This window comes from Onychostruthus taczanowskii, unplaced genomic scaffold (assembly GCF_017590055.1).
Source record: "Onychostruthus taczanowskii isolate IOZ18803 unplaced genomic scaffold, ASM1759005v1 scaffold1, whole genome shotgun sequence".
Lineage (NCBI taxonomy): Eukaryota > Metazoa > Chordata > Aves > Passeriformes > Passeridae > Onychostruthus > Onychostruthus taczanowskii.
The window spans coordinates 16,250,320-16,273,390 of NW_024496525.1; the positions used below are offsets into that span (position 1 = coordinate 16,250,320).

A 23,071-nucleotide genomic window follows, 5' to 3' on the forward strand; every position below is an offset into this window, starting at 1 on the left:
AACCTGTTCCAGTTCCTCACCACCTTCACAGTAAAAAATTTCCCTTCAATAACCACACGGACTCTCCCTTCTGAGATCCGAGCCATAAGGGACGCCTTGCCAGGATGCAAAACTCCTCGGCAGGACGGTGGTGGGGCCACACGTGAGGCCCCGCGTTGTGCCTCCGCCACTCCGGCAGGGAACGGCCACAACCCCCCACCGCACAGGGCCCAGCCTCGCTCGGCGTCCTGAGGGAGACGCGGGCAGGTACAAAACTCTGCCCCCCGCGATGAAGCCTCTCTCGGCGCCGAGCACTCCTGTGAGTGTCCCGGGACAGGAGAGGGGCGCGAATAAGCCCCCGCTACGCTCCCGGCCCCTCACAGAGCCCCGCCGGCCCTCTCAGAGCCGGACCACAATTCCCAGAACGCCGCGCGCGTGGTGACGCTAGACGGCGGCGGGACTCGGCCAATGGGCGGGCGCGCAGGCACCGGGCGGGGAGGAGCGGCCGGTGGCAGCGGCGGAGCGGCGGCGGGAAGGGCGGGCTCGGGGCTCCACAGCAGCAGCGGGGACGATGCCGGTCCATTCCCGGGAGAAGAAGGAGAATAATCACGATGAGATGGAGGTGGACTACGGAGAGAACGAGGGCAGCAGCTCTGAGGAGGAGGAGACCGAGAGCTCGTCCGTCTCCGAGGAGGGGGACAGCTCAGGTACCGCAGCCGCCCGCAAGGCAGCGCCGCTGAGAAGGCGCCCGGCGGCTCCCTCAGCGCTCGGCGCTGCCCCGGGGACACACCGGTTCCGCCCCGGCTCTGGTGGCTGTCGGTGTCCCCCCCCTTCTCCTCCCCCCGTGACCCCGCCCCGGCCCAGCCTCTGTTTCGGCTCGGCGGCTCCTCTCCGGGCCGGCGGCCAGGGCGCAGGAACGGGGCGGGGCGCACGGGCAGGGAGCCCCGCTGAGCCCCGAGCCGCCGCCGCCGGGGCAGGCTGGTACCCGGCCATGGCCGGCTGGGCCGCGCTGCTCCGCTCCGCTCCGGGGGAGAGCCGTGGGCTGTGCCCTGCTGGGCTTGAGTGCGTCCTCGCAGAGGGACTCCTCGCTGCGGTCTCCACTTAAGGGCTTGGCATACATGTGTACGTGTGCATACATGAACACGTGTGTACGTACAGATAAGGACGTATTTCCATGCAAGCTCATGAATTTCAACTGGGTGTTTTAAAACCTGACTTTGGAGGGATGTTGGAAGTCCTGTCAATACCACTGGCCTCTTTTGCAAATTGCTTCAGCCTCTGCTCAGTTGAAGGTCCCTTCTTTTTTCCGTAGTTTCCATCTGGACTGTAGATTTTTAATTACATTAGTTTAAAAGGATCACTATTTCTAAGCTTAGTTTACACTGTGTTGTTAAGAAAGTTATTATTATGTGTTCTAAGTTTCCTTGTGATTACTACTTTCTGTCTTTGATCTTAAAACATGTTTCCAGGTGATAACCAGTAGGAGTTTGTGGTGCCTCATTTGACTAGCGATGAGATCAAGACAGTGGATGGAAAGGAATTTGGACAGTGTTAGTGAATTGAGAAAAGTCCTGATGTTCATGAGGACCAGGACCAGTCCTAGTCTTGACATGTGGTTCTGGCAGCTTAAGTGATTTAATGCTGAGACCCCTATATCACCAAATTAAAACCATAGAATATGCTGAGTTGGAAGGGACCCAGAAGGATCATTAAAACCAACTCCTGACTCTGCACAGGATACCCAAGAATCGTGTGCCTGAGAGTCTGGGATTAGGAAGGAGTAAGTGTGTTTTAAGTGAATGTAGTCTGTTCTTGTTTCTTTAAAACAATACAAGAAGCTCTCCAGATAATTTTTGTTGCATTCCACAGAGAAATGCTTTTAAGGGAGTACTTAAAGTGTGATGATTACAGAAAATTACATGCTTGTCTTAGTGTCTTGACCAAGATGAACATACTCCTTGTAAGCATATTGTTCCTACAGACTTAAAATCATTAGCACCCCAAGAAATAAGTCTCAGTTGTAATTAGTAATGACGTTTTTTTTGTGAAATTGGTCATTTGCTTTACTTGCATTCAGACTTCTTTTTTTTTCTGTCTCCACTAGATGCCTGAGAATACAAAAGGTGCTGTTAGAGGAAGTATGAGTCATCCTTGAGAGCTGGCACTCTTTCTATCCTGTTCATTTTCATGTTGTATATTTAGTAAAAGTGTTTTATTGACTTGGATATAGAATAGTTTGTTAGGGATGACTTAAAAAAGCCACAAGTTATGCTCAGTATCCCAGAGGAGAATTTGGCCATTTTTTGAAGCACTTTATATAGGCCACAGCTTATTAAAAAAGCTATTTTAGGTGCTGTTACATTTTAAGTACTGTGTGGATTTTTTTATCTTTAAACCAGGTTGCCCTGATTACTGTGTTAGACTGCTTGAGTATAGTAGGGAAAAACAACTGTGATTTTGAAAGTGTTTTAAAGTGCCCTAAATACTTTTTTCAGTATGAAACTGTATGGTAAATCTGAAGTTTTGAGATAAGATGGATCTGTCAGCAACTGTTTTAATATGGAATGAGCAATCTTCCACCTCCTGTGATGTTAATTTTCAATTGGAAAGCCACGAGATTTGATCTTACAGCATTTTACTTTTTCAGCAATGCATATTCTGTAGTCTGTATGTTGTTTAAGGCCATGAGGAAGAAATTCCATAAGTGGGGAATTAAATATATTTCAGGACTCTGAAAATCTTCATCATTTTGTGAATCTTACTGGAGGAAGAATACAGATGACACAGTTGAACTTGGCGTGTGAATTGACATTTAGTGTGAATGATAGGCAGAATGAAGACTTGGAGGCAGAAAGTCAAAGACTCTTGAGAGTATTTGTAGCTGAGAGGAGATCAGAGAGCGCCGTGTGTTATTTCTTTATCTGCAAGGAAGTCAGCTATACTCTCAGATGCCAATGAGTAGCAGTTTCCTTGCAACACAAGTTTAAAAAGTAAGCTGCAGTCCCTTTCTCCTCCAACTGTAGGTGTGCTCTGATCCTCAGCCAGGATCACAGTTCTCGTTTTCCTTTCTTTGTACTCCCTAAACATACACAAACTATAAAATCCATGTTAATTTAAGAAGTTTATGAGTGAGTGCCTTACTAAAACATACTTAGACTCGAAAGCATAGCAGAGCACACTTGAAACATGTTTGAGAATAAAGGGGAAAAACTGTGGTATCCCAGTGCTTGTTCCTGTTTGGTTTCACTGGGAGGTGCCTTCACATTTTAAAGAAGCTTTATTTTTGTAGCACAGAAATGCTTTAGGCAACTCTGAGTAATGTGATTGCCACATTCCTTAAATCTGGCCAAATTATAAATTGCTAAATCGATTTTGGCTTAGATATTGTGTCCAACAGTCACATAAAACTTTGTTTTTTCATATGATTTTCAGCTTTATTCTGGGATTATGCTTTTGCTTTACTTTTGAGAACAATGTTTTTATATAAATAGTATCTCTTATCAGCCTGATATGTTCTTCCCCCACCCTCCCCATTCATTGTATTTTTTTAAGTTCTGTCTTCAAATTTTCTTGCTCTGCTTTCAAGTAATTCAGGTTATATAGTGTTTTAAAGCTTCCTTTTTGACTGTACGAACAGTAGTATGACAGACTGCACTAGGTCTTTAATTGGGACTCAGTTGCCATTGTAATACTGATTGGTATTGCTGTGCTGACTGCTGGTTTTCATGTCCAGGCAGAGAAGGTTAATATAGATTTTTAGTCTTGAAAGCTTGTGGTGATTTCAGGAAGAAGTTAAGTGCTGGGAGATCTGAGTAGACAATCTGATTTAGTGGGATCCTTCCAAGTAGCTAGTGGCCCTGAGGCTACTCCTTTCACCTCATGAGCTTTACAAATTGCCATACTGTTTTGAAAAACAGTAAGAATGAAGAATGCTGCATTCTGTAGTTGGTGTAGGAGACAGCATAAAGCAGTTAAACATGTTTGTTGGAAAAATGTGAGTGACGAAGAAGCAAAAAGCTCAGAGTTGTTTATAGCCTAAAAGAGTGATCCCTGCTGGGTTCAGGATCCTACTTTTCCTCCTGTCAGGAGGTAGGATTTCTCTTGCCAGAGTAACTGCTTACATAAGTAAGGGCTCCTTAGGACAGTGCCTTCTCTTGAGCATCTGGCCTGTTTGCAGCAGTTCAGTTCCTGAGTGCATGGCCATCCCTTCTGCATGCCTGCTGCTGGTTGATAGTGTACAGCTACAGCTGTAGTGCAACTGTAGAGGGCTAATTCCTGCAGATACTGCTGTTATAAAGCAGTTTCACTTATCTGACTTTTGAATATGGCTTAACAAAAGCTTTTTTTTTTTTTTTTCTGGGAAGGCTGGGAAAGAGTCAAGAATTTTGTATCTTAGTTTCTCAGTTTTCTAGTCTAAGAAAGGCCAATGGAGGTAACAACTGATGTTTAGTAACATCAGAAATCTCAATGGCAGTGTCAAAAGTTTTGGCAAAAGATTGTGTATTTATGTCACTTTATCTTCCCTATGTAATTTACGAAAAAGAATCAGGAGTATAAATTAAAATAAAATATGTGAAAAGAGTTTAACATGAGCTACTCTTGCTGCATAAAAGCATATAAAGTCAAATGTCTGCAGTGTTCTAGACTTTTCAGGTTAAGAAATGTTTGATTGGAGTGATTTTAAATGCTCATTAAAATGAACTGCAGATGTTTTCACATTAATATTTCAGCTTCAGAGGAGTTCTAATTGGACAGGATGAAACCTGTTTCAATATTATATGTTACCTTTTCTTTTAGGAATATGAATAAAACAAATCTTGAATTTTATATGGCAAATGTAACACTGAGCTGTGCTTGCATTCCAGGGATTGCTTTTGTTTGTACTAACCCAGGATACACTTGAATTTTCAGTGGTGGCTTGTAACAGCTCATGCTTAATATTGTCTTTTATTTGGTGTGATACACATTGTTTAGTTTTTCTGTTTCATGCATTCTTATGTATTCTTTGTATTTCAGTTATGAAATTACCCTTTTGAGGTCTTATAGTGCTGTTCTTTCCTGTTTTGAGGAAGAATTGCTGTTTATGGAGTTTATTCTAGAATTAGATTTAGGTTTCTTTCTTTTAGCTTATATGCCAAGTGATTTCTCATATTCTGCTTTATGAGAATAGTAATATAAGAGGGAAACTGTTCATGGCTAGAATTCAGGCACCCTTCTGCATTCACTAGAAACAAAATACCCAGTTTATGTGGCTTATTATACATTGTTAATTTTTTTTTTATTATTATTATTCCTAGAAATGGATGATGAGGACTGTGAAAGAAGAAGGATGGAATGTTTAGATGAAATGTCCAATCTTGAAAAGCAATTTACAGACCTTAAAGATCAGTAAGTATTGTCATGCTTCAAGTACCTCGTTTGAGGGTCTATTCCATGAAAATATTGTGTGCAGCTGGTGTTTCTTGTCTTTCATGTGGATGCTACTTTTGGAGAAGAGTAAGGAGTGGGAATTCTGAAATTACTTGCAGACAGTTGCTCTAGAATGCTTCTGTGTATTCGTGTATTTTTTGTTTTGCTGTAAGGATGGTTTTGAAATGTTGTTCCTGTGAAAGGCTAGTCTGGGTCTTTTGCATCAAACTCCCTAGTAGAACCAAGGAATTTGGATTTTAGGGAAATTTGAGATTTTGTTTAATTGCTTATTCATTCAATATAGTTCTCATTCTTTTATATATGTGGGACAGACCTAAGTGCATTGTCTTTGCTAAGTAAGGAATTAGGTTGGGGGTTTTTTTACAGCAACAGTTTTTATAGTTGGTACCAGTGAAAGTTTCTTGTGATTACTGCAAACCTGGTACCAGTACAAATAAAATGAGAATACTGTTATCTCTGTCTGCCATAATACCTACATAAGTAGCTAGTAAAAACTTACTTAAAAGAAGAGATAAACTTAATAGCCACAGTTATTCAAAAGTGACTGTCACTTGTATTACAGCCTGTCATTTGTATAATAGAATCCTTAAGGTTGGGAAAGACCTAAAATAATGAAGTCCAGCCATTTACCTAACAGTGCCAGATCCACTACTAAGCCTTGTCTCTAAGCAGCACATCTGTGCATATTTTTGAGCACTTTCAAGGATTCCACCATTTCCTTTGGCAGCCTGTGCCAATGCTTGAACACTCAGCGAATAATTTTTTTCTAATATCCAATTTAAGTCTCCCCTGGTGCAACCATTTTCTCTAGTCCTGCCTCTTGTTATCAGGTAGCACAGACTGACCCTCATCTTGCTACAAACTTCTTTCAGGTAGTTGTAGAGAGCAGTAAGATCTCTGTGAGCCTCTTTTTCCCCAGGCTGAACAACCACAGCTCCCTCAGCTGCTGCTCCCAGGACTTGTGCTCCAGACCCTTCACCAGCTTCATTGTCCTTCTCTGGACATGCTCCAGCAGTGAAGTTAAACTTGTTTTAACTTCAAGTTAGATGCATCTGTTCAAGTTTAAAATTGATGGTATTTTGGCAATTAACTTAATAAGATACTTGGTAAGTGAAACCTTGAGAAGACCTGGTCTGTTCTTGGGCCGTATGCTTTAATTGAAAACTTAGTCAGTTGTTCTTATGGTCCAGATGCATATTTATATTGTGAGATAGTTGTTTCTGCTACAGAACTGAGACATATAACTTGCTTTGCATAACAGGACACTGTGAGGTCTGGAAATAATAGGGTCTGGAAAGAATTGCCCAACAAGAAATTCCTTGCTGTAGTGTCCAGAGAAGACTATTTGTCCTGCTCTTTGGGCTGTGCATGGAAAAACCTGGGAAATGCAGCCAACTGATGAGTACTGGAGCCAGTTGGTGCTGATTGGTTTGGCATTTGGAAAACTGTCAGCTTTTGAAAACTGTTAGCCATCTGTTCAACAGCTTGGATGACTGAAAACAATTTGTGAAAACAGATCTTTAAGAAGTGAATATGAAAGAGGGTGGTGGTCCTGGGAGGAAGGAAGCAAGTACTTCTGGGGGCTTAAGGCTTATAAATGGTGTTTGGGAAGTGGTAAGGCTGTGGTATATGGAGGAAGGCATTGCAGAGACACGTTGGTTAGTTCAGAGATAGAGGTATTTGTGTGGGCTGGAAGAACAGTGATGGTGGGGATACCAGAAATGGAGCATTAGAATGATGGAAGAGGGATTATAGGGAGAAGCAGCTGTGAATAGGGAAATGATGACATTGGGAAAGTAGAAAAAGATGCCTAAACAATGTGATTTTTGTCACAACTAACAGCGGAGATGGTGGAATGATTGGGTCTGCCTCCTCATCCATTTCAGGGAAACTGAAATTGTATGTTACGAGATAAGTAGCATTTACAGTGGTTCGATAGCATTTATTCATTTTAGACAAATCATTGTTTGAAAGTACTGCATAAATAGTTGCAGTCCATCAACTATTGCATGGTACCAAGTGCTGACAGCACCCAGTCCATAACTGCTTGCTCTTATGTAGCTGCTACTTGGTGCTATGTAATCAAATGTTAGTGACTGACCCAGTCAGGTGCAATGTGCACCCAGGCTTATGGTCTGGCTAAATAATTCTGCTGCACCTCTGTGCTAACCACCATGTGCAGAGCATGCTCCTCAGGGGTTAAGCCCAGCAAAGTGGGGTTTGGTCACTTGCAGGCTGTGTTAGCTGACTGCAGGACAGATCCTGGTGACAAGGTGAACAGGCAGTTATTTCTCAGAAGTCTTGATATAAAAGTATAAATGAACTTTATTTTGTCTAATTAATTAACCTGTGCACTTAAAATAAGTGAAAAGCAGCATCCTTGTCCCAAGGACATCTGTTATGTCTGTGTAAACAGGTAGCACCTGATGTGTTTGTAACACTTACAGACTTTGTACATGCTTGCTTTAATCTTACACCTTTTGATTGTGGTGTGCAAGGTGAAAAATGAGAACAGAAGTTAGTTATACTGATGATTCTAACATGGAACACTAACAGTTACAAGTATGTGGAGCTTTATTGAGATTGAAATGTTTGTAATTGATATTACATTAAATTCTTCAAAGTGCAAGCAGATTTATTCATTGTCTGCCAGAAAATATCAGCTTTTATGGAATGATTGAATTTCAGGTAAAATAAAAATCTTTTAATTACACTTCCTTTTGGCAGGAATGTAATATGTCAGAAATTATGATATTTATAATAGTATGCAACATCCAGGTTTTCACAGGAGATGAATTGAGTATTGCTTTATTAAGCATCTGCATCTCTTTTTCCTTGTTTTCTGGTAGTGTGGGAGCAGATATGTGAACATAAAATGTGAATGATCATTTCTGTTGACAAACTGTCTATCTTTCTCTGTCATGACATAACCCAGTTTGTTCTTATGCACTGTATTACCTTTTAATCTCATCTTCCGTGTTGATTCATGTCCTCTTATTAACAGATGTGCAATTTTTTTTTCTTCCTTAGAGATGGAGATACATTTAATTTTATCCTTTCTGCACTTCTAATGGTTTGCATTTGCTTTTCAGAAAGGCTTGGTAGACATGGATACTGTTGTTCAAAAAGAATACATGTATTGAAAAATTCAAATGCTAGCAAATCCTCATTTTGTTTCAGTGTTCCATAGCATTAACAAAGGCATGACAAATACTTTAGAAATATTTCTTCTAACTTGTGTTTTATTTTAAATAAAATACATATTTTTATTTTTATTATTTAAGGCTTTACAAAGAAAGATTAAGCCAAGTGGATGCAAAGCTACAAGAGGTCATAGCTGGAAAAGCACCTGAATATTTAGAACCATTGGCAGCTTTACAAGAAAATATGCAAATCCGAACCAAGGTGGCAGGTAGGCATATAAAATGGGTATTGCTGTTTCAAAGTATAAACTTGTTATTCATTTTAAGGTTAATCTTCTGTTTTCTTTAGAATTGTTGAAGGAGTGTGTTTTAAAGTTAGAAATATTGTAGCATAATTTTAAATATAAAGTAGTTTTTAAATCAGAATGAATATGTTGCTAAGTTCCATACGTAAGTTGCCTAATAACATCCACTAAAAATATGGCTTCTTTAATGTTTCACTTAATGGCTGCCTGTCTTTGTGTAGTAAGAACAAAATTACTGAGTAAAAGCTAATATTTTTTTTGTCAGAAGGTTTGGGATCAAGTCTACATAATGGTCACTCTTGAAGAGATATATAGGTGCTATGTCATTAAATGTTTGCTATCTAACATGATGACATTTTTTCCTACTCTTCTAGTCTGTCTCTTCTCCTCTGTTCCTATCCTTCTGTTCTGTCTAGGGAAAGAGGAAGAACCTCTTGTCCTTAGGGCTTTTCTCTAAACCGAATTTTAGTTATTAAAACTAAGGTTTTTACAGGTTTTTGTGCTCATAGAAGAAGGCAAGAACATTTATCTTCTTATATACAACCATATATTCATAGGAAATGGTAATAGTTAGGAAGACAAAGTTCTGTACATCCCTATTGTAAATTTGTTTCATGTTACATCTTGATTCTGTTAGGAGAATTCAGCTGTCTAAGGGTTACCCAACACATGTTGTCAGAGAGCCAAAAGACAGACACCAGTGATCTCTGTAGGCAGAGAAGCAGTGTCTTTTCTAAGAAATTGAGCAGAAACATGGTGCAGGCTAAGTGAAAAATGGCAGGCCACCTTATACTTTTCATAATACTAGTGCTGTTTCAGTACTACCCAGTGTGTCTTCATTGGTACTTCTGACTTTGAAGTCTTTGAATCTGTTGCATTTCTCTCCCTCCAGGTCTCATCCATAATGCTTTTTCTCAGCTGCTGACCCAACATGGGTTTTAAGTCCTTAGCCCAAATTTACATGACTAGTCCTAAGCAGCCCACTTAGGCTTTGCAGGAGGGTCTCAGTTAAACTTGCAAAGGGTTTGCTATAAAAGCAACCTTAATCCAGGCTTTTCATTTTCAGTTTTAAGTGTGGCTGTCCATCAGTGCTTTCATGTAGAGTATGGGATATGCAACATATTACACATTCTCCTGATTGGTCTTTAGCACCATGGAAGAGCCATGTTTCCTTGTAAAAAAAGCCCGGCTTAAAAACAACAGTTTCCTTGTAGCTGAGAATACAAAATAGGAGGGTTTTTTTTCCATTTATCCTCACCTGAATGACCTTGATAAAACTATTCCAGAGAAAGCAAGAGACTGCAGAACTGGCTTATTTGCTCCTACTCTTTGAGAGCCTTGACAGAAGTGGGTAATAGCAGGACTTGAGTTCCAGCAAGTAGCCCATAAGGACCTATGGTTGCCTAAGAAAGGGGAGGAAGTGGTGACAAAACCCCTAAACTAAACTATATTTAGCTAAACTTTGGATGTAATTGCATCTCTGTTCAAAAAGAAACTGTTCCTTGGCTCTCTAAGGCACTATTCACACAAAATGTGGATCTTGACTATTACGGCAAGTAAAAAAAATCAACTGTTTCTTCCAGAACGGTTATCCCTGTACTTTTCAATTTTAGGCAAATAAACAGTGACCTCAATATGCCAGTCAGCTGTAAATATTAATAAAATAAAAGCCAGCATAACATAGCAATGTAAGAAAAGAACATTTTGAATTCTAGAATAGCTTAACTGTGGAAAGGTGATTGACGCAATACTTAGTGGTTTGTTTTTCAGAGGGATTGCTGCTAGTTCTGTTCCCCTAGTAGTATTCATTTATAGTAAGTTGAACTATAAGGGAAGTTGGTTTTGGAAGTTCTTTGGTTGCAGGACACCACCACTGTGTGCAAACTTAACTCCTCAAGTTTCTGATCTGAAGGAATATAAGTGTTTTCTGTTGAATGTGTTGAATATATTGAATGAAGTTCTATAGGTGCTTGCCAGGTAGTACATTTCAGGTACCTCTCAGGTTTTTTTCAGCTGTTTAGTGGACACGTTTCCAGAAATGTCTAAAAATGCTCCTAATGCTTAGAAGTGGTACCCTTAATCACAAGGTGACTGTTTTTAAGAATGGAACAGTCTTGTTAATTATTGTAATTTAATAAGGTCATGCATTATAAAGTAAGTCTTATTTCAAATATTAATTTGTAAAATCTTTTCCTTTCAATCAGTTTTCTAACTGTTTAAAATCTCAAAACCTTATTTTAAACTCTAATTAGAAAGTAGAAGAGGCCATTCGGTACTTCAGTTTGAAAACTGATAATATTCAGGATAGTTTGATCATACATGAAATAGACATATTTTCTAAAGTTAGTCTGACCACTCGTGTAATTTGACTGACAGGAGAAGGAGTTAAAATAGCATTTAGTTTTTCTCATATCTTCAGAATTAAGGATTTATTTGTTCTTATTTTTATTCTTTTAAGCAGCCAGCCACTCTAAGTGCCTAATGTAATGTATCTGTATTTTCTACTGTGTGCATGTGTTGGGACTTGCAGGCCGTCTTAAAATAGAATTCTGAAGTCAGATATTTGCTAAAGAAAGTAATATTGCTGTAATTTGTCTGATTACAGGTATCTATAGAGAGCTGTGTCTGGAATCTGTGAAGAACAAATATGAATGTGAAATTCAAGCCTCTCGACAGCACTGTGAGGTTGTACCAGCTGTTTCACATTGATAGCTGATCTCATCTAACTTTACTGTCATGCTTTTCAGGTTCAGTGCATGTTTTTATTATTGCTGTTATTTGCTATTTGAATGCAACTGCTGTGTAATATTTAAGCCCATGCAAGAGGTTTTTCAAAGCATCTGAAAATAAGAATCATAGAATGTGCTGATTTAGAAGAGATCCATCAAGATCATGTAGTCCAATTCCTGGCCCTGTGCAGGACACTGAAGAATCAAACTATGTGCCTGGGAGTGTTGTCCAAACGCTTCTTGAACTCTGACAAGCTGGGTTCACTTTTCTGGGGAGCCTGTTCTAGTCTCAACCACCCTCTGGGTGAAGAAACTTTTCCTGATACTCAACTTAAATCTCCCCTGGCTCAGCTTCATGCCTTTTCCTCAAATCCTGTCCCTAGTCACGAGAGTAAAGAGATACCTGCCCTTCTGCTTCCCCTTGTGAGCATATTGAAGGCCAAGATGAGGTCTCCCTTCAGTCTACTCCAGGCTGACCAGACCAAGTGACCTCAGCTGCTCCTCGTATGTCTTCCCTTCCAAGAGCCTTCACTATCCTCCTGGCCCTCCTCTGGATGCTCTCTAGTAGCTTAATAGGTTTCTGATATTGTGGTGCCCAGAACTGCCCCGAGTACTTGAGGTGAGGCTGCCCCAGTGCAGAGCAGAGCAGGAGAATCTCCTCCTTTGCCCAGCTGGTGATGCTGTGTCTGAGGCACCCCAGAACATAGTTGTGCCTCCTGGCTGCCAGGGCACTGCTGGCTCAGATTCAGCTTTCAGTCAGCCAGAGCCCCCAGGTCCCTTTCTGTGGTGCTGCTCTCCAGCCTCTCATTCCCCAGTCTGTCTGTACATCCAGGATTACCCTGTCCCAGATGCAGAATCCAGCACTTGTTCTTTTTTAACTTCATTTAGTTGGCAATTGCCCAGCCTTCTAATTTGTCAAGGTCTCTCTACAGGCCTCTCTGCCCTCGAGGGAGTCAGCAGCCCCTCCCAATTTAGTGTTGTTGGCAAACTTACTTAGTATTTCTTTGAGACCCGTGTCTCAGTTGTTAATGAAGATGATGAAGAGCTTTTTATTAGTTTGGCTTTGCATATATACATATATACATATATATATATATATATATACACACAGTGCTAAGTCTTCTTATTTTTTCATTATCAAGTTCTTATTAATAGATTCTCACATGATTTTTTACCTTTTTTATAAAAATATTACCGGGAAAGTAATTAAAATATCTGACATACTTTTAGCCAAAAATGCTTACATTTTAATAACAAAATCAAAGAAGGTGCATTAGAAAGCTACTGATAGAGTTGTCATTTCAAAGGCAGTTACAAGACAAATATATTTCTCTCCTTGAACATAAAGGTTCCTGTTCATGTATCTAAATAGTGGATACTGTAGTACAAACACTCAAGTGCATGTATGTCCAATGCTGTACACAGCTGTTTAGATCCTGTTTTCATCCTAGTACTCCTCAACCCCCTACAATTGCTTAAAGGTGTTTTCTTCTGAGTGGTTCACTATATTCCAGAATTCCTGATACCTACTATACCAGTAAAGCAAGAATATGCATGTTTACTTTAGAAAAGTTCCCATTTTCTTGATGCCTTGGCAAAGAATTAGGTATTATGAAGGATGATTCTGCTGGCTGTCTTTGCTCCTGTGAATAGTCCTGAGGTTGGACAGAATCCTTTAAGATTTGCAATGATTGAATGATTTGCTTTGGCTGTGTATTATTCCTGTTTGAGGTGGTCTTTGTCCCTTGTTTTGCTGTTATGTGAAACATTCAGAATTCACCATCCAGTACAAGTCTCTTGGGGGGAAAAGCTCTATTAAATCAGAAATGCTGCTTGTAGAATTACTGTTGCTCTGAAATATAAGTATTCAGCAAGAATACCTCTGATGCCTGTAATAGCTTTTCACACCTTATTTGTTACCAGCTATGTGAAGCAGAACTCATGTCTAAACACAAGCACTGTTTAATTTTAAAGTGGTCTCAGAACAGATAACACTCAATTGTCACTTCAGATACATGTAAAGAGGCTTCTGCCTTTTAAATCCACCTGGGAAATGTTTTTTTATAATGATGGGTTGAAAAATATGTGAAAGGAGGTCTTCAGAATTTGAATACGGTGTAACTTGACGGAATGGTAAGCCTGACAGTCATTTAGTGAAATAGGGTTCTTTGTCCATTCCTTGACTGATTTGCTTCACTCTAGCAAACTAGTTTGAACACAGGTAAAGGGAAATTTCTGTTACTGTGCTGTGGGCAAGAGCAGTTGAGGTGCAGACATCTCATTTGGCTGTAGGGAACTGCAGCTTCTGACAGACATGGTAGCAGATAGCTGGATGCATTGACTTGAGCTGCTTATGTTGTTTTTTCAGTAAGTCCAAGCTCTCTGTTTTCCAGAGTTGTTGAAGACATTGCTCACTGAAAGTGAATGTTAAAATCAAACAATTGGCTGTATTTTCTACTCATAGCTTTGAAAATATGCAAGCTTGCGAAAGAGCAGTAAAGTTATTTCCTTAAGGCTTGGAACTCAGCTTAATTCCAAGTTATTCTTTAAGAGAATTTAGTGGGTTTTCATGCTAAAAGTAACTGATCTGTAAGATACTGTGTAATTTAGTGTAGGAGGTAGCTTTATAAAAAGATTTCCATGAAAACATTAGCTTTTGTGATTTGTAATGATAGGTGGCTTAGAGGTTACTTTACCCATTGTGAATAAATCTTTTCTATACACAAAAATACTGTGTTTTTGTCAAAATGCAAAGAGTTATTCTGGAAAGATAGCTGCATGCTTTTAATTACTCCTGGTACCAGTAGTTGATAAATATGTAATTATATTTTCACTTGGGCTAAGCGAGTGTGCTGTCTTTAAGTTAGTGTCTCATGCTAAGAAAGTGGATAGAGGGAGATGTCATATGCTTTGTGGCTTCTGGAAAAGCTATTCTTAAATTCCATCCACTGATGCCTTAAATTGTCAGTATTTAGATTATTGAACTCACTAACATAAAAATCTGTAACCTTGCTTTTACAGAGTGAAAAGCTTCTCTTATATGATACTGTACAAAGTGAACTAGAAGAGAAGATTAGAAGACTTGAAGAAGACAGACATAGCATTGACATTACCTCAGGTGGATGGAAATTCAGTTTGCTTTTTTATTACTTGTTTTTAATCTTCTGCTGGGTACTGATTAGTTGACTGTACACATAGTATGTCTGGTGAGTTTTAGGTTGTCTGGTAGAATACTGTTCAGCTGTAGACTTTGGGCAGGGGGTTGAATTTAAGCTTCAACTTTGGTTTAATACTTGTCAGCATCCCTTGTGTGTTTTGAGAGTATTAATCTGTATGTACATAATCTTGTAATTCTTTGAATCTTGAATAAACACCTTTATTCTGTTCAGAAACAGCATCTCACCTGAAAATGTTATTTTTTTTGTTTTGGACAATATTTTCAGCTATAAAAAGAGCTAAACATGTAAATGTTTCTGATTCATACCATGTTCTTATTATGTCTTTTCAGAATTATGGAATGATGAGCTCCAGTCCAGGAAGAAAAGGAAGGATCCATTTAGCCCAGATAAGAAGAAACCTGTTGTTGTATCAGATATCCTTTTACTGAAATTTTCTTTCTAGTAGAGTTTGCAGTTTTATAGCTAATTTTATTACGTGTCATTAATATCAAGTTGAAGTGATAATTCATTATCCAAACGGATTTTTCATGGCAGACGTTATTCAGATTAGAGAAGCCATATTGACACATCCTCCCATCATGAAAATTGAAATTAAGATTCTCTTACCTAGTTACTAGTTTTAAATAGAAAATGTTTCTAAAAGTTGATTTTTCTAACTCTTAAAGAAAAATAGTTACAAGGCAAAAGCAGAATCAAGTTAGGCCAATTGAACTTCACCAAGTTCACCATATAAATAGCACTGGATTCTGTGAATTATGAGTTACCTTGCCATTTTAGAGTATATTCCAAACAAAAAAATACTAATATGGTATTAGGTATAAAATCTCAGCAATTTCAGGCTGTTTGTAAAGCTAAAAATCCTTTCAGTTTTAAAGTAAACAAATTCTTTTTGACTGTATTTTAGAAATAGTTGTGAACCTGTCAGATAAGTGCAAAGCAAATACTAGAAATCTTACCCACCTTTTAATTTTTAATTTTTTGCTATTTAGAGAAAAACAAATTTGAAAGTGGTTAAAGATTTTTAAAATTTCAGATGGAATTTTAAGTTTAAGCCTGCTCTCCATTTTAGGAGATTCTTTTTTTAAACATCCATAGCACGTTTTGCTAAGCTTATTTTTCAGAGATGAAATGAGTAGAAACAAAGTAAAAAATGAAGACTATTGTAATGCAATAGCTGTACTATATGGAATTTTGTTCTGAAGTTCATGTATTGTTCTAATACACATTTTTTACTTTGCAGTTGATAGTTTAAGAAAGGGGTCTTTACCTTTCTACCTCCTGTTTTTAGATATTTAATATTCAGATATGTGGTGCTGACCATACTTTTCTCTTGAAGATACGTGTTGCAGAATACTGTAAAAATAATTATTTTATTTGAGCTGATACTAGTATAGGTGCTGTTCTGCAGTGGTACATTGAAATGGCAATGAATTTTAATTGTAATTTGAATTATTGCAAATAGAATAATTTTTGAACTGATAGGAATGGAATGGTTGTATCTCAGCTATTTATCCTACCCTTATGTTGAACTCCAGTAGCCTGAGTATCTACATACTATTATTACCTCTTTTAATAATTCTTAAAGTGTACTTCCAGGTTGCATAATTCAAAGATGGATGTGTTTGCACTGATCTTTTACTTTGTATTGGTGTACTTTTTGTGGAAGATCGGCAGAACAGAGCTGTTAATATCTTTCTACAAACATTAGAGTGTTTTTATTATTTCTGTTTAAAAGAGTTTTCCCTAACATTTCCACGCCCTTATATAGTTTATATGTTACAAGACCTTGATATACTTGAAGACTGGACAACAATAAGGAAGGTAAGAAGAAAGGATGAATGCCAGTGCCTGTGGATTTAGTTGGACTCATGTCTAGTCCTTCTGCTACTTAAAAATATGTAACTGGATTTCTTACATGATCAAAACACTAAATAGCTTTTTATTTCTTCAGTAGTGAGTTAATCCTTTCACTTCAAGCTGTGTAATTGCTATTTCTTCTGTGATTCTACCCAAATCATACAGAGGAATCCATTAAAGGGGTGCAAGAGGGAGTCTATAATTTTCCATGAAAAAATGTGCTTTACTTATACTTTTTTTTACTTTTTAAACTTTTTTTTACTTACACTTATTTACACAAAAATGGGGAGCTGTGCTTTTCTCAGACTACAAGAGAACCGTGGTTTAGAGGAAAAGAAATTTCTTTGTCAATTGATATATTTGAAAAAATAAATCCAGCTTTTAATTTCATAATGCCTTTTTTAGATGGTAGGGCTGTTGAAGGATCTTGCTGTAATGAAATGCTATCCTTGCCTTGCACCTGCAGTCAGGAAGCTTCCCCTAGTATCCTAGTGCCTCCCAGCTTATGGGATAGCAATCCATTTAGGTAAACTGAGAAACTTGGTGGGGAGTTGGCTCTGAGTCAGTTTCTATCCTGTTTTTATCCCTGTACCTCTTTCCTGAACAAGAAGTAAAATATGACCTTTATATGACAAACTTGTCTGACTTTTCTCTTTCTTTTCTCAGAGGAACAGACACAAAATATCTTTCCCTAGAGTTCTTTTTCTGTAGTTTTACATAATTTTAAACAATAGCAACAAACCCAGGATCTACTAGGGTTTTGGCTTTTCTGGAAATACTTTTAAAAATCCCCAAAATCAAACAAATGAACCTCCAAAAGCTCTTCAGTGATCATTTTTTTCCCCAAGGTTATGATTGGTCTGGAGTTTACATGAAGTAATATTTGTGAGCTTATAACATATAAGTTAAAAGATTAGGTTGTTCATATAGCATTTTGTTTTTCAGAATGAGTTAATGTAATTTTGTGTTTTCTTGACAGAATGATATAAGAGCAATTTTGAGGATTTCACTTAGAAAAACTTGAGTTATTGAAATCAAAACTTAATAAAGAAGGTGATTTCACCTTCAAGATGCTTTTTTATTTAGCTATTGAGTCACCATTGGACACATTTTTATTTTAGAATTCTCTTTGTATTTTTTGTGTGTAAATGCAAGTATATACTTCCATATAAAAGCAAGTACAACTGCCTGTTACTGCACAACTAAAGCTGGCAGTTAAGGCAAAATGACTCTGCCTGCTGACTAATTTTCTTCTGTGTTTCAAGGCAATGGCTACGCTGGGACCGCACAGGGTAAAGCCAGAACGTAAGTAAACATGGCCTAATTTCACAAGGCAGAACTTGCTGTGTACAGTGATGCAAACTGCATCCATGCAGATTGTATTTGTTATACTACTGGTATAGTGGTGGAGGATGGGGTGAAGTAGCTGGAAGATGTGGCTTTTGTCTTTCTCCTCTCTCAGGTGCTGATACCTGCAGCTTCATTGCTGTTGCTTCTGTTGACACAAATTCTAGAAAAATATAAAAAAATTCAGACTTCTGACAGTGGTTTACAGCAATTCATGTTAGCAAGCTATGCCAGTGTTTGCACAAGATGAAGCAGAAAGCTGAGAGCATCTGGATATTTCGGGTGCATTTCAGTTTGCTCACATTGACTGCAAGCTACAACCTTGAAAAAGCAGAGCTGTGGAAATGGAGTGGTATTCATATTTGGCACTGAAGTGAGAAGGATGTTCATGCTAAGTAAAATGACATATTTGGAGGTGAGGAGGAGAAGGGACAGTAGACATGCAGGTTATAGCTTCTATTTGAAAATGAAAACATAACTTTTAATTATCTGACTGGAAATAAAAAGGTATATTGCTTCCAATTTTCCAATGCAATTATTAAGAACAGACTACTGTTGGAAAAAAAATGTGTATTCCGTGTAAATAACTTGATGAAAATGTATTTAACTGATTTTTGTAAAGTTAATATTAAATGACTTTTATTACTTAATTTAGCACCTGTCAAATTAGAAAAGCATCTACATAGTGCTAGATCTGAAGAAGGAAGACTCTATTATGACGGCGAATGGTATGGACGAGGGCAGACGATATGCATTGATAAGAAAGATGAATGTCCTACAAGGTAAAGATTGCTTAGCTTATGCAGCTCTGTACATTCATGTTGAGCAATAACTAGGATGATGGCGTGGAAGGGTAAGGCCTGCGTGGAAATACTGCCACCTCAGTGACATTTACTAGTTCACCTTGGAAGAGGGGTATTAAAATGAGTGCTGACATGTGAAAGAGGCTAGTAAAGGATGTAATTGACTGAAGGGTTGTCAAATTAGGATCTCTCTTAACAATTTTAGCTGTCACTAGTTTCTGATAGCCTTGGAGTAGTTTTTTTTTTCTAGTATCTTGGGAGTTTGTTGCTTTGAGAATTTGATCTGTTGGCCCACCCAAAAATACTTAATTATGGAAAAACACTTTATGCTGTTGAAGATAAGCCTTGTTTTCCATTGATTAGTGCTCTGAAAGAAGAGAGGAACTTTTTAATGGTATTTTCTTCTCTTAAGAAAGTTTCTACCTTGGAACAGTCTAAATATTAGAGTGCAAATTTGGTTGCACATTTAAGATTTATAAATGTGTTTCCTCTGTATGGATAATATTTGGAAAATTCTAAAACTCTGAGTGTATTTAAAATTAAATTTTTATCTTACCTTTTACTGAATGGGGCAAATAAGTCTAAGCCCGGTGTTGATTAAATGTGCACATGTACTCACGAAAATTGACTTTAATTTCATATGTCAGTAGTTTACTGTAGAACTGGCTGTTTCGTTTGTTCCTTATGTATGGTGAAGAGGAACAAATGTTGGTGATTTTGGTGTTTCTTCAGGGCTGAAACAGCAAGATATTTTAGTACATATAGATTGTGTCTGAAATTAAAAAAAACCCTCTGGATTAATTTAGCAGAACTCAGCAGTTGTACTGGGCCAAGTAAAGATCTTGGTATCCAGTGTTTGACAAAAGCTAAAAGCTGATGCTTAACAGGGCAGTCATGCAGTGGAGCTTTCCTGGGCTTTCAAGACCCCCACAACTTCTAAGACTAGAGGGAGTTGTCATACTCAGTATGCAGTAGATCTTTGGTCTATTAATTGTTTTGATCTTTGGTTTTGTGCTTTCTGTTTTCCCCACCAATGTACTTGAAATGGTATTTTTTCTGTGGGTATGAGGAGGGAGTTTTGTTCACTATTTGTGTTAAAGGATACCACAAGGACCATAAAAGCAGGGCTCATTTAACAGTGAATCAATAGGTCAGTTTTCAGTTCATTTCTTGTGATCTTGGCATAATGAGTAAGAGTTTAATATATTTTGTGCTTTAAATCATGGCTTCATGTTGTTCAACTTTTTTCAAGTATTTCATATTCAATGTCATTTCAAGGCTTTTCTTGGTTTTTTTTCCTATGGGTAGTTTATTCTGTTTTTCCTGTGTGACTTGTTCTTTTAAACAATTGAAGTTCTTTTAAACAATTGAAATACCTGTTAGGGTTTTCTTGTAAGAGAATGAAATAGATGACTGAAACACTAGCTACCTTCACTAAAGACACAGGCAGTTGCCAAGGAATTATGTTAAAACTATCCTTAGAGTGTATCTTTTGGGCCTAACATTTACAACTAATGCATATTTTCATTTACTGTGTGGAAATACAGCTGCAGCTTTGAGGTTATTTTTAGCTTATAAACTTTCTAAATTCTTCTTGTTTTTCTTCCCCTGACCCTTCTTCCCTCATTTTCTGTAGTGCCATAATTACAACAATTAACCATGATGAAGTGTGGTTTAAAAGACCGGATGGAAGCAAGTCTAAGCTGTATATTTCTCAGCTACAGAAAGGAAAATATTCAATAAAGCATAACCACAACTGACCGTTGCTCAGCGGACAACAAGTGAAACAAGTGGTATTGCCATGCGTGATGTGCCATGGGGTGAAAATTGTATTTAATAGTGTTTTGTATTCCTTGTATATTTACAGCAGTATCTAATGTGTGTTGGTCGTGCTGTATGTAAGCTCCATATGGACGGCCTTCAGAAACCTGAGGAGGGTAAATCCTGTTAACAGACATTTTGCCTCTAAATTGGGTCCTGTGCCTAAGATGTGAAGTATGCTCTTCAAGTATAACACTTCAAAATTTAACATATTTGTAATTTTTAAAAAAATTATTTTTCCATTGGTGACCAGTTGGTGTGAAAAAAATGATAACCATAATTGCCAGCAACTCACTTTATTTTCAGTGACTGTGTCATGCTTCTCTTGTGGATGTAAATTTAGCCTGCTCAGCTGTTGCTTTTGAATAGATTGTAAAGTGCATAAGCATCCTGTTATCCAAAGTGTACTGATTTATTTAAATTATTGTCCTCAACAGCTCTGCTAGTACCGACTGTGTTACATTTTGTAAGATTTACTATGTTGCTTGTAATGAGACAAAGCCAATATTTTGAACTATGTTTTTGAAGAGCACTTTTCTAGTGTAGGACCCTATTCTATAGCAGACAAATCATTGGTGATGTTTTTTCTTGATTGCCAGCAAAATTTATGCATAAGGTGGACAGTGTTGCTCCAGCCTGTGTTATATGTAGCCCACAAAGAACAACTGGGGGGATGGTTACATAAATGCTGTTGCATGGCCTGCATGTTTGGTCCACAGTTGTATGAAATATGATGAATTTTTGTTAGGAAAGGAAAATATTTCCCCAGAAGTCATATATCTGGGAGAATTTACACTGAGTTTTTCACCAAACACTATTTTCAAAATTTCTGTACCCCATTTCATCTTACTGTACACCAGAAGTATTTCATGCAGCTTAGGAAGCTGAGTGTCTTTTGAAGTCTTGCTCTTTTAGCCACAGAGAAAAGTCCTAAATCCTTGGTGTTACTGTGATGTGCTTCGAGGAACTAGAATGATAGATGGGATTGTTGAAGAATTGTTAATGCGTTGGTTATGTGCACTTTACTCTCCACTTACGATGATTCTTCTTGGAGAAAATAAAGCATCCATTTGCTTTAAATGATCACAGCAAATAAATATTTTTATTGTAACATATAAATTAATCGTCTCTTCTAGTGCAGGGTGGTAAGTACTTTCCAAATGCCAAATCAGTTTCTGCTAAGTGATGCTTTTCTACAATTGTATGACATTATAAATCAAATGTACATAAAGTATCAATTGACATGTTGGCTTTTAACAATATGAACAGTATGTACACAGTTGTTTGATAAACTTTTTGTAATTAAATATTTGCATTTTTTATCTTAGTATATAAATAAATGATCTGTGGTAGTGGACATCTTTTCTGTTGTTTTGCTCTTTGATTTTCTAGTCTTGTTGGAATTGTTGATCTACCAAATGGCAAAGGGAAATATTTTTAAATAATCAGAAGGCCTAAAGCTTTTTAAAAGAACTTTTGACTTGCACCTTTTTCTTTTGATTTTTGAGAGTTTGTATGTATGCATTTTGTTTGTTTTTACAAACTTATAGAAAATATTTTATGGAAGCTTTATTCTGTGACACAAATCAAACATAAACACCATTAAGAATCTCATTACTGTTGACATGCTTGAAATCATTTGTATTTAGGCCACGTTTGGTACTCTAAACTGGTTTTGTGATTCACCCCTTTCCTTTTGCCGCTTCTGTATTTTGCATCTCTCTAGCTGCAGTTGATTATTCCTACAGTTTTTTCTGTTCTACAAAGCAACACTTTCCTTCATAGAGCCTTGAAGTTTGGACTGACACGTTGTGAGTGTGGTTTCTTAATTCAGAATAAAGGTCATTCATATCAACAGGAGAGGTAATAATCATAGCAGTGTGAATTGATCAGACAACTGGGACCTACTCATTCCATTACTAGGAGTACAGGAAACTGAGCTGTGGCTTTCCTTTTTGACTTGTCACCATTTCTGCGAATGTGATGGGAGAGCTGCAAGGTTGGTTTTTGTTTATAACTGGTTAATTATTTCATTCTTAGGTGAATCATATTTGGTACATGCTTTGTATCTTTCTGATAATATTTGAACAGTTAATGTTTTGCTTGATCCATCGTAAAATGTAAGAGGGGTCTTCCACAGATTTTAGTCCTTTGAAGTAGAGACATTGTTGACCTCTTGTCCATCTGTTTCATCTTTTACACCACTGCATTAAATTTTTTCAAGCTTTGATAGCATTGTTTTAACCTAAAAATTGGATTTAGATCTGTGAAGTGCTGAAAGGAATTCTGTAATATGTGAAAAGGTAAGTAAGTCAAGAACAAGAGGCACTGCATGACAAAAATAACTTTCTGTACATGTATAGAAAAGGCTTCTCTGTCAATGGTTATGTTTCAGAGGAGATGCAGTTTGGTTTCTGCCAAACACATAGAGCAAATTGATCTGCTCATCTTTCCTACAATCTGATATATTTATATCAG

At 37.8% G+C, this 23,071-nt stretch overlaps 1 protein-coding gene across 1 annotated transcript; it reads left to right on the plus strand.

Moving 5' to 3' along the window:
* The first annotated feature begins 474 nt into the window (after window positions 1-474).
* BRMS1L (BRMS1 like transcriptional repressor) lies at window positions 475-21,950 on the plus strand. The gene is made up of 10 exons (XM_041400921.1): window positions 475-686; window positions 5,277-5,367; window positions 8,694-8,821; window positions 11,463-11,542; window positions 14,608-14,704; window positions 15,095-15,178; window positions 16,522-16,586; window positions 17,888-17,927; window positions 18,625-18,751; window positions 20,409-21,950. Exons 1-10 carry the CDS (start codon window positions 551-553, stop codon window positions 20,530-20,532), a joined length of 972 nt encoding a protein of 323 aa, XP_041256855.1. The 5' UTR covers window positions 475-550; the 3' UTR covers window positions 20,533-21,950.
* Window positions 21,951-23,071: the final 1,121 nt, after the last annotated feature.

Excerpts from the sequence above, each read along its gene's own strand:
- BRMS1L (XM_041400921.1), top strand. The coding sequence starts at position 551 with ATGCCGGTCCATTCCCGGGAGAAGAAGGAGAATAATCACGATGAGATG. Across the intron at positions 15,179-16,521 it reads GAAACCTGTTGTTGTATCAG|GCCCTTATATAGTTTATATG; the intron begins ATATCCTTTTAC and ends TAACATTTCCAC. Across the intron at positions 18,752-20,408 it reads AAAGATGAATGTCCTACAAG|TGCCATAATTACAACAATTA; the intron begins GTAAAGATTGCT and ends CATTTTCTGTAG.